The following is a 12,228-nucleotide window of genomic DNA, read 5'->3' as shown; positions in this document are numbered from 1 at the left end:
TTTCCTCTGTTTTTTTTTTTGTTCTTCTTCCCCTCTGTTTTTTCTTTCTCCCTCTTTCGGGTCCCTTCCCTCTCGGTCCCCTTGGTTCAGCGTCCTTGGCTCCCATTTATAGAGCCAAGGGCATGGCTTTTTTACAGCTCACATGGGGGGGCAGCCGGCTGGTCGGCCATGGGCACGGCTGCCGAGGTTCGGCGAGTGGTGCGCGGTGGGTGGTCGGCCATTGTGTTCGGTCGGTGGGCTCCAGGCGAGAGAGAGAGGGGCCGACCAAAAAAATTCAAAAAAAAGCAACATTTTTTCCTTCTTCCCCGCTGCCTGTTCGGGGGGGGAAGAAGAAAGATGAACAGTGTCGTTCAAAACGACACCGTTCTGCTCTTTCCCTTTTTTTTTTTTTTTTTTGAATGGATGAAACGGCGTCGTTTTGGATAAAACGCGCCGTTTCATTTAAATGTGGCGCCAGAACGCGCCAAAGTCCAAATCAGCCCTCAATCATCTTTTGTCCCTTCAATTGCATCCCTGCCGAATTCGAACCCCGTCCCTATATTTGGCCGCGTTTTTCACTTTGGTCCTTGGCCTCTGAATTATGCAATTGAGCCCTCAATTGACCAAATAACTTCAAATTTCTTCAATTAGGCCCCTGAATCAATTAATTCCAGCCCCTATACTTACGCGTCTTCTTCAATTTGGTCCCTGGTTTCGGATTTCTTCAATTAAGTCCCTAATTGGCCCTTAAACTTCAATATTTATGCAATTAAGCCCCTGATTTGACCCAATAAATTCCTAAAAAATATATTTTGGCCCCCGAACTTAAATTTCTTCTAATTAAAGCCCAAATTGACTTAAAAATCAATTTTTCTTGCAATCAAATCCCCTATAAATTCAATTAAAAATCCAATTAAGTCCATAAACCTCCAAATTTGGGCTTTTCTCCTCAAATTTCAAATTTTCCTTCTCAACAGGGCTCTCATCCTTCAAGAATATACTGTCAAAAATCCAATCTTTGTATTTTTAACCTCCTTGACTGATTTTTCTGACCATTTGCTGAGCGCTTCTGCCTCCTGTTATTTTTCTAACCTCCTTTGGCTGTTTATTTTATTTCATTTAATTGGGGACCCAAAAATGGGTTACAACAATTGAGAGTATCCTTTTGCAACCAGCCTAGCTTTGTATCGCTCAATAGACCCATCAGAATTAGTCTTGATTTTATACACCCAACGACAACCAACAACACTCTTACCAGGAGGTAGAGGAACCAGATCCCAAGTATCTGTCTTATGCAAAGCAGAAAGTTCCTCATCCATAGCTTCCTGCCAAAGCGGATCAAGAATTGCCTCTTTATAGGAAGAGGGCTCAAAGAGACAATGAATAGAAGCTAAAAAGGAAGTAAATGATGAAGAATAACAAGAATAAGCAAAATCTGGTAGTTTTATGGACTTACGAATGCGGATGGACTGACGTGGAGGTGGATCCACAATCTCAGATGAAGTTTGAGGGGTTGTAGATGAGAATGGAGCTTCAGGTGTGCTAGAGAGTAAAGTACCAGTACCTGCAGAGTTATGAGTACAAATTGATCGAACATAGGGAGAGGTATCATTACTAGAATCCTCAGAAAAATGATCTATATGAATAAGATCAGATTTTGTCAGGCTATGAGTAGTGGATGGAATAGAAAAGAAAAGTATATGCTCAAGGAAGACAACATGACGAGACACATAAAGTTTCTGAGTTATTGGATCAAAATAACGATACCCCTTTTTACCTTCACCATAACCCAGAAAGACACAAATAGCAGATCGAGAGGATAGCTTACTGCGTTCTACATGAGGATGAAGAACGAAACAAGTACAACCAAAGACTCTAAATAAGGAATAATCAGGGGCATACCCATATAACTTTTCAAAAGGAGATAAACCCAAACTATGAGAAGATGGAATTGTATTAATCAAACTTACAACAGTAAGAACAGCTTCTTCCCAAAACTCACTAGGAACAAAGGCAGACAATAAGAGAGAATGAGCAGTTTCAACAATGTGCCTATGCTTTCTTTCAGCTACACCATTTTGTTCAGGAGTATCTGTACATGAAGTTTGGTGGATGGTTCCATCTAAGACAAGCATTTGACAAAATTTATTAGAGGTGTATTCCCCACCCAAATTACATCTAAAGCATTTGATCACAGTAGAATGTTGAGTTTTGATAAGAGCTCGAAAAGCTGCATATATCTCAAAGAATTCAGAATGATGTTTCATTAAATAAACCCAACAATAACGAGTATGATCATCAATAAAAGAGACATAATATCGAGACCCTCCTTTTGTGGAAACAGGAGAAGGTCCTCATACATCAGAATGAATCAAATCAAATGGTGAAGATGAAACAGAAATACTTCGATTAAAAGGTAAAGCAGAAAATTTTACCAGTTTACATCCACTACAATCAGAAATGTCACAAAGTTTTTAAATTTCCTAAAGCTCCTATGGATGCCAAAAATCTCAAACGAGAAGATAAAACATGACCTAAATGGGAATGCACTAAATAAAAACTAGAAGATGAAAGACTCAAACAAAAAGAAGACAAATCAGCAGTAGTAGTAGTAGCAGCAGCAGCAGCAGTAACTGACACTTTTAACTCATCCAAAATATATAGTCCATTCTCCCTACGGCCGGTCCCAATCAGCTTCTGAGACTGCAGATCCTGTACACAACAAAAAGAACCAGAAAACATGACTAAATAATCACCAGAATCACATATTAAACTAACAGACGCAAGATTCAATTTGAGTTTTGGAATAAGATAAACATTAGGGAGAGACAAGTGAGGTGTTACAACAGAACCAACACCTGCTAAGGGCATGGGAGTGCCATCAACAGTCATAACAGGAATGGAGGACAAAGGGGACACTAAGGTAAAAGATGAGGAATCTGGAGACATATGATGGGAAGCACCAGAATCCAAGACCCATTCAGAGTGTGACATACCTGAGGAATTATGAGGCAACTGACCTATGGAAGAAATAGACATTGCTTGTGGCTGCAAGGAGAGAAACTTCTGAAATTGCTCAGCCAAAGTATTAGGATCGGTAATAGAGCCTGGGGAAGCTACTGCTGCAGTATTGTGGTGTGGTGGTTTATAACCCTGAGGTGGTCGATGAGCATTAGATTGTGACTGACTGCTAGACTTCCAAGCTTGATTCTGCTGTCTCAACTTAGGATACTGAGGCTTCCAATGACCTTTCTGCTTACAGAAACTGCACTCATCAAAGCCAACCCTTGTGTAAAGGCTTGTTCTGATGATTAGAGAATGGCTTAGAAGATACTGCTAGTACAGAAGGATTTGAAGCAGAAAGAATTCCCTTTTCAGAATAAGACTGAAGACGTATTTCTTCAGCCAATAACTCACTGACAACAGAGTCAACAGAAGGCAGTGGAGTACGATGCAGAATTGAACCTCTAAGTCCTTCGAAGTCACTGCGAAGCGCTGTTAAAAACTGTACCAATCGTTGCTGCTCTCTACGCTCAATATAGGCACCACATGCGTTTAATTTTGCTGATTCTGTAAGAGCCAATTGATCCCAAAGATCTGTCATAGCAGAATAAAACTCTTGAATACTCATATTCTTCTAATGAAGAGCTCGTATGTCATTCTCTAATTGATATTGTTTTGCAAAATTTGATTGCGTGAATAACCTTTGCAGATGATCCCAAACCTCTTTTGCTGTCTCATAACAAGTTCAGGATGTCACTGGGTCTGCCAGTGGCAGCAACAATGAACTGTGCTGATAACACTGGTGCTAAGAACCTTTACATCATCTCCGTAAAGGGAATCAAGGGTCGTTTGAACCGTTTACCTTCTGCTTGCGTTGGTGATATGGTTATGGCCACTGTCAAGAAGGGGAAGCCTGATCTCAGGAAAAAGGTTATGTCTGCTGTCATTGTTAGGCAGCGTAAGCCTTGGCACTGAAAGGACGGTGTTTTCATGTACTTTGAAGATAATGCTGGTGTCATCGTGAACCCTAAAGGAGAAATGAAAGGCTCTGATACCATGTTAAATTAATTAAGATCAAATAGAGAAAGGAGGCTAGAATTCTGAATAATCGGTGTATTATGAATGCTTAGTATTAACCTAAATACAAATAAAGTATATATAGGTCAAACTGAAAGTACTATTCTACCCTTAATAAATAACATTATATAAATATTATTTAACAATATATATATATATATATATATATATATATATATATATATATATATATATATATATATCGGAGAGAGACAATATACATCACCTAACTAAACAACTATGGAGTACCAGAAAACCACTCAAAATTCAAGATTTGTAGAGCAGTGAAAAACATTCAACTGTCAATGCTAAGCTAAACTGTCCAAGACATCCAATGATAATGAAAAGCTTGCCACTTTGTTTGAAGAAATGCTGCCACGTGGAAAAGATAATTAGAAATGCCTACAAGGTCGGGTGACATCGGCAAGGTGATGACATAAACGAGCGATTATGGGACCACCCCCGCCGCCGTACGTCACTAAACTCACGTGCCTAAAAAACTCTAAACCTTCCTAATCTGGTCCTCCTAATTACTAACAACATCAAGAACACCACCCCAAATCTTGTACTGCATTGCTTGCTTGTTACTATTAAATACTCTATAATCCTTTATGTACTAGAGCTTATTTTATCATTTCAATTATTTAAATCTTTCCCAAGTTTTTTTTAATTATTTCTTTGTTCAAATCGCCCCCTTTTTTGCTGGTATATAAAGGGTTAGTTAGGTGATGAAAATTTTCAAGACAAAAACTTAGTTGCCAATTAGGAACAAGTGCAACCAAACCCACAATTAGTCATAGACCATCAATTGATTGTCCGATCAAGAATCCTAGATGGAATCTTCTTTGTTTTACCATGATCAATACCTAAATTCTGATTTCTCCCCTGAATGTTCTTTTGGTTCTTTAGATTCATTTTCATGGGATGAACTTCTTTTCCAGAGCAACTCACTTCCTTTTAACACTAATGACTCGGAGGAAATGGTCCTTTTTAATGCTTTAGCCAATGGAGCGCCCAAGGAATCCTCAGAATCTAATTCCTCAAGTGGAATTAAGGAAGAGGAAGTGACTTCAAATGCGAAAGAAGAGGAGGAGGCTAAGAGAGAGAAATCTTACAGAGGGGTTAGAAGGCGGCCATGGGGGAAGTATGCTGCAGAGATAAGGGATTCTACAAGGAATGGCATCAGGGTTTGGCTAGGGACCTTTGATAGTGCAGAGGCAGCTGCTTTGGCATATGATCAAGCAGCATTTTCCATGCGGGGTTCGATGGCTGTTCTCAATTTTCCTGTGGAGATGGTGAGAGAGTCACTTCAAGACATGAATTATAGATGTGAAGATGGGTGCTCGCCTGTGCTGGCACTGAAGAGGAAACACTCCATGAGAAGAAAATCAAAGAGTTGGAAAACTAAAGTAAATCAAGTACCTCATAGTAGGCCACAAAATGTGGTGGTTTTGGAGGATTTGGGAGCTGACTACCTGGAAGAGCTTCTGAATTCATGTGACAGTTCTAATTCTTGGTGAATTCAGACCGTTAGCATCTCCTTAATTCCTTTATTTGTCAATAATTGTCTTCTTTTCAGACCTTTGGTTTTTTTTTTTTCCAAAGTTGAGGAGAGGGGTATGTCGTGGCATGAGTTTTTTTTATCCCTTCTTGTTAATCCTAATTTTGAAACACCACGTAAAGTTTGTTTCTTTTTCATTTACTAGAAGGTCGATTGAGCCATGGGCCTGCATAGTGGATATAATACTCATCTCTCTTTATCTACTTTATTTCTAGTGTAAGCAAGATTCTCTCTATAAAGTGGAAAAATGATGGAATGTTTTTTTCTTTTAAAAAAACACCCTGCACAATTGCTTTATCTCCTCTCCATCAATTACTGCAGTTTGAAGGCTAGCAAATAAATAAAAAATGATTTCGAAGTCAAACAAAACAAATTAAGAGCTTGAAATCTGTACAGAAAATTTCGAGTCCAAGTTAAAATGTATATTTTTTATAAGAGTTTGGAACAATCATAGTTTTATTCGCTCATTTAAACTTATAAATTACACTTTTTAAATAGTAGAGTTTTCTCGAATACAAAACAGAAATAAAGAAGCAAGCATCAAAAATCTCTTCCCTTTTATGACCAACTTGTTCATTTTAAGATCCAAGCTGGTGTTAATTAAGTGGCAATTTTAGGGACCAGTTTGTCAAAATCAAAGATCTGATATTGTATGTTGATCACTAAAGTGAACCTATGTGACGACTTTTCTCTCTCAACTCCCATCGTTTACTTCTACCTGGTCGAAAAGAAAACAATGTGCCCTACACGCTCCTAGTTTTGGTAGCGAGGTGTGTGTGTGTTGTTTGCTCTGGTTTCCCCACCCCCTTTGGACATATCGGTGCTTTTCTCAATCATATAATTTTGCTTTGCTTATCTTTGATTGTGGGAGAAGTTCTTACATGTTCGTCACAAGTGAAAATGAAGCAGGAAATAGTATCCAGCCAAATAAGAGTGTTGCCTTTAGTTAGTGCATCTGAACAAGAATGTGTAGTGAAATGTGTTCGACAATTCAAAATATCATACTATTTTTTTATATATAAATTATTGCACGAACATTTTTTTGGTGAAAAAAGAAAAATTGATACAAGATTTTTCTATCAAATATTAGACTATTATAGCTATTTGTTAGAAAATAATATAAATCATATTTTAAAACCTTATTAAATAGCTTAAACTTTTATATATATATATATATATATAAAATTTGATAACTATGAATATATATCATATATTTTGAGTTTACAATTTAAAACTCTTACGTAGTTTTTTGACATTATTATATGCGTGGATTGTGCAATGAGTTAACATAACTATGATAGTGAAAATTATTCCCTATATATGATTTTCTTAAAAAAATAAATAAATTAGAATCAATACATTGAATTAAAGGGAAGAAGACTGAAAATAGGATGCAAACAAAGCTGAGCTTACAGGATTTTAAGCTATGATAGTTATGGACGACAAATAAAACAAAATAAAGATGATACAAAGGTGTTTGAGAGTGTAGTTGTTGTTATTTTTTAAATTATTTTTAAAAAAAATATATAAAAATAATATTTTTTTTATTTTTTTAAAATTATTTTTAATATCAGCACATCAAATTGATATAAAAAAATAAAAAAATATTAATTTAAAATAAAAAAATAATTTTTTTTTCTTTTAAAAAATACCTTTTTTAAAAAAAAAGCCGAAGAGTCACCACCTGACCATGAAATATGCAGCTAGCAAGTGAGGGGGTACCAAAACTTTATAAGCAGATTAGCAGACTTGCTTGAAGTAATCGTAGAAAATTCTGACGTCTCGTTAATATAGGCCAGAAGCAGCAAATTATTGTGAATGGCAATAAGAACTTCAAACCATTGCTATCTTTTTTTTTTCTTTTTCTTTTTTATAAAAAATGATAACTTCATTAAGATATTTTATTTAATTTGATTTTTAATTTAATTTTTTATATATAAAAAATGATAACCATTACTCTTTATTGGAACAATAATTTGTTTTTTTATTTAATTTTTAATGTAAATTTTTTTAATTTCATCATTTAATATTATATTTATTGAAAATTGAGTTTCATAATTTATTTTGATTTACTTAGGTTATTTTTTATTTTCTTAGGTTATTTTAGTCTTATTTCCAAAATCATAGGTTTTAGAGGTTAACCCGATTGACACAGGTCTTTTAGGTAATTTTTTGTAGTTAATTTTTTTTTTAATTTCATTATTAAATATGTTAGTAATGCCTCTATATTTTTGTAACATTTTTTAAAAAAATTGATTTAACACATCGTAAATTTAGTTCAAACTAAAATTTGGAGGATTCAATATAAATATTTTCATCTTAAACTTAAGGATATTAATTAAGATAGCGATCCACTAACTAACTTACTTAAATTTAAAGTAAATCAAATCTAGTGAGACCCAAAAACCAACATGGCATTGCCCTTTTTTAGTTTATAGGAAAGAAAAGCCTAGGCCCAAAGTGTGTGTGGCAAGACCCAAAATGTACAGTTTGTGGCAAAAGGATACTCCTTCGTACGCTTATAACAGTGAGGCAAATTCTCCCTCGTTCAAATCGGAAAAAAAGAAACTACTGATCAGAGTAGGAGTAGAAATTCATTCAGAAAAAAGAAAGAAAAAAATAATATAGGAGGAAAAATTATTAAACAAACCAGATCTGTGTAGATCAAATCAGTTTTTTACTGCAGTAGATTTCTTTGGTTGGTAAAAGTTAATTTTCACAAGAATTTCAATATGAACAAAAATCCAAGAATCCAAGAATTTCAGTTTTGGTTATTTTATTTTTTATTTTTATGATTTATTTTTTTAACAAATAAAAATTAAATAAAAATGATAAAAATACCAAAATTATTAAAATTAACTAAATTTATTAAAAATACAATTTTTTTTGAATTTTTCTAATTTTTCTTTTAAATATATATAAAAATGGGGTAAAATCTTGGGTTACAACATATAAAATAAAGTCATACATTAATTGCTTCTATTACCTGTTAATACAACCTTTTAGGATATGCTCAGTGATTGTTCATATATCATGGATTGTTTTTAGAGATAAAATTGTAATGAAAAAAATATTATATCATAAAAATGTTTTACACATAACAAAGATAAAGTCACATATTAAATGATTCTATTATTCATTTATAGGAGCTAAGGATTAAGCCCGGTAATGATTCAATACTAGTTTGATTTTTAGATAATAAAAATAATTAATATGAAACCAAAATTACAAGAAAAAATTCAACGGAGTAAGGGTTTTAAAAAAGAAAGTATTTACAAATAATAAAGTCATATATTAAAAAATTCCATAATATTTTTGGTCAACTTTTTAGGATAACATCATGTGATACTTTATTTATTATAGGTTAATACATGAATAATAAAGCCCTCAATACACAAATAAATTTCAAGAAAAATAAAATAATTATAAAGTAGTTTATCTTTAGAAAATTGTTTTGAAAAAATACTTTTGCGCATAATAAAGTCATGCACTCATGATCTTTTCGGTTAACTTTTAAAGATAAAACACATTAATAGTTTATTTATCTTAGGCTGATACACAAATAATAAAACTCTGAATACACAACAAAATTATGTAATAAAAAAATTAACTGAACATGCAAAATAACAAATTAAAAATAACATCAACATGACAACTAGTTAAGAACAACATTAACATAAAAAAAATGGCATCCACACACATACAAAATGACAATTTAAAAATATTATCAACACACAAATAAAAAATGATGACACATCATAATGAATAAAAAACATAACAACTCCAAAACCACATCGACATATCAATTTTAAAATATTTTGAATCAGTTTTACATCATAATGAGTCAATTACAAATATTCAAAAGTTATAAATATTTTGTCACAAAAATTCAACAATATGTTAAAAATTATTAAAAATTTTCATTAATGCGAGAAATTGACTTTTTGAAGTCGTCAGGACTGCCGTGAGAAGCTAGAAAATGGTCAGAATAGTGTTTGCACATGGTGGCTTATGGTAGACACGAGCTGTGGAGGTGCAAAGCTGTAGCGAATGACTTCCATGCACCAATGGATGGTATAGGCACGTCTATAACAGGTTCAGGTGTGAGGCTTCTTCCTCTTCCCTTCTACACTAACGGTAAGCTTCCCCACCTCTCATAGAAGGAGATTAGGTTGTCCAATGTTTCAATCCTCTCCGTCCTTTCTCTCTCCTTCCTTCTGCATTTTCGGAAAGCTGCACCATTATCGAACATATATCTGCCTGGTATAAGTGATGAACTCGATAAGAATTAAATTTATAGTATGCTTATAGCATCAGACCGATAAATGAGAGCAGGCTGAAATATTTCATCAGTAGCTAGGCACACCATGCCTGCCTATCACTTTTGATGACCATTTAAAAATGTAGCCCACAAATGTTGTGATGGAAACAGATTGTATGATGGCATACAAGCTATTTATCAAAAAGAAAAAGAAAAGAAAAGAAAAATTGGTGATCCATGCTCTCAATTCCTCACATCTGCTTCAAAATGAACTTGGCCATGAAGCGGATGACATTATTCACCTAGGAAATGGCTTTCCTTCTTTTGTCCCCGCTCTTAATTAGTAAATCAATTAGCTAGCTATTTAGATTCGGAGAATCTACAGAGGAGAGTCCCCTATCAATCATTCCCTTTCATCTTCTGTTATGCCAGGTCGTTTGAGTTCTTAATAATTAAAGGGGATGAGATTTCATGAAAAAAAAAAAAAAGTGTAAGCCTAATTGACCAACCTTGTAGCCCATGTTAAATTAATTATAAAAAACATTGATTTTGTACTAACACGCTATTTTTATATATATATATAAATTAATCAAATATATCTAAATAGACTTAGATTAAAATTTAATCTTATCTTAATTTAGGTAAGATAAAATAAAATTTTAAGCTCGGTCCCCTATAATAAAACCACTTGGTTCTCAAAAGAAAATAAAAAATTGTCTAGCTCCACTAATGGTTTCAGCTATATGAGAAAAGTTAAGATGAGCAGGGAAGTGCCTAGTTCGTATCATTTAATTTAAAGTAACAAAAATAATAAAATTAATTAGCAAATTGTGTATAACTAATGTGTGGGTCCTCATTCAATTGCAAAAATGCAATTTGTAGCTGTATTTTTTCCCCCGAAATGCTCAGTCCTTCCCATCATCATAAAAAAAATTCCCTCTATATTGCAATAATTAATGCATGTTTTTTTATGATTTTTTCTTGTAATTTCTCTTTCGTCTTCGTGCATATTTATATAAGGGCAGGTATTCAGATGATAGCAAACAAGTTAGGTGACCTTAGAAGAAGTTATAGCACCCAACAACTGATGAAGGATCGATGGATCATTCTTTCTTCAACCACCCAAATCTAGAATTCTCGCCATCATCTCCCTCCAGCTCTCTAGATCTATTGCAGGATGACCTTCTTTTTAACCCTCATGATAATTTCTATCTATTCAACTCAAATGACTCTGAAGAGACACTTCCATCTGATGTTCCTTTCACCGAAGCCAAAGAATCTGCTACTAGTGTTACCTCCGATGTTCCACCAAATAACAAAGCCAAAGACTTGTCGGAACTTATTTCCTCGAATGAGATCGAGGAAAAGGAAGCCGCTCCGAATGCTACAGAAGAAAATCCCGGAAGGGAAAAGACCTATAGAGGGGTCCGAAAGCGGCCGTGGGGAAAATACGCGGCGGAAATAAGAGATTCCACTAGAAACGGAGTGCGAGTTTGGCTAGGCACATTTGATACTGGTGAAACAGCTGCTTTAGCTTATGACCAAGCTGCATTATCCTTGCATGGCTCTAAGGCTGTCCTCAATTTTCCGATTGAGAAAGTGAGAAAATCATTAAGAGAAATGAAAAGTGGTTTAGAAGATCAGTACTGGTGCTCCCCAGCCGAGGCACTGAAGAAGACTCATTCCAAAAGAAGAGCAGTGAGTAGGAAAGGGAAGGGGAAAGGGAACGGGTTAGCAACCAAAGAAGTGGTGGTGTTCGAGGATCTAGGAGCTGAATATTTGGAAGAACTTTTAAGCTCTTGTGAGAGAGGTACTCCTTAATGAATCAGCATCTCCGTCAGGATCTCACTACTACTGTCTTTTAATTTCCAATTTGATTTTGTATATTTTTCCTTTTTTGTGTGTGATTTTTTGTTTCACTAGGAAAAAAAACTGAGAGAATCTAGGAGAAAAAATGTTAGTAAGAAAAAACTGAATAAAATTTTAGTTTCCATGATTCTGCTTCTCAAAAATAATACCAAATAAAACTCAATTAGTTGTGTAATTTCCTTCCAGATATCAGAACAAGATATGAATTTTTTCTTTCGTTCATTTATTCACAAAAATTCACATTAATATTCTTTGAACATAGTTCTATAAACATCGTCAATATTCTTTGAACTTCCGTAATTAATAATGTTCCAAAATAAGATGTGTTTTCCAAATATGGCATGAATAATCTTTTAGCACTGTGAAGTACGTTCCTATCAGTTTAATTATTCTTAAAAAAACAAAATACTACGTACGTTGTAAGTATCTGATGTTGTTTCATTTTAACTCGACCGTGCATAGTTCTATATATATATAT

At 34.2% G+C, this 12,228-nt stretch overlaps 2 protein-coding genes across 2 annotated transcripts; both read left to right on the top strand.

Annotated features, from left to right (window-relative positions):
* The first annotated feature begins 4,710 nt into the window (after window positions 1-4,710).
* LOC133694141 (ethylene-response factor C3-like) lies at window positions 4,711-5,844 on the top strand. The gene has a single exon (XM_062115594.1). It carries the CDS (start codon window positions 4,893-4,895, stop codon window positions 5,577-5,579), a length of 687 nt encoding a protein of 228 aa, XP_061971578.1. The 5' UTR covers window positions 4,711-4,892; the 3' UTR covers window positions 5,580-5,844.
* Window positions 5,845-10,796: 4,952 nt separating this feature from the next.
* LOC133695476 (ethylene-response factor C3-like) lies at window positions 10,797-11,877 on the top strand. Its single transcript, XM_062117491.1, has one exon. It carries the CDS (start codon window positions 10,980-10,982, stop codon window positions 11,700-11,702), a length of 723 nt encoding a protein of 240 aa, XP_061973475.1. The 5' UTR covers window positions 10,797-10,979; the 3' UTR covers window positions 11,703-11,877.
* Window positions 11,878-12,228: the final 351 nt, after the last annotated feature.

Source organism: Populus nigra, chromosome 5 (genome assembly GCF_951802175.1).
Source record: "Populus nigra chromosome 5, ddPopNigr1.1, whole genome shotgun sequence".
Lineage (NCBI taxonomy): Eukaryota > Viridiplantae > Streptophyta > Magnoliopsida > Malpighiales > Salicaceae > Populus > Populus nigra.
The sequence above is the reverse complement of the archived record's forward strand: the minus strand, read 5'-3'. Positions and strand labels throughout refer to the sequence as shown.

Coding starts and splice junctions, on each gene's coding strand:
- LOC133695476 (XM_062117491.1), top strand. CDS start 10,980: ATGGATCATTCTTTCTTCAACCACCCAAATCTAGAATTCTCGCCATCA.
- LOC133694141 (XM_062115594.1), top strand. CDS start 4,893: ATGGAATCTTCTTTGTTTTACCATGATCAATACCTAAATTCTGATTTC.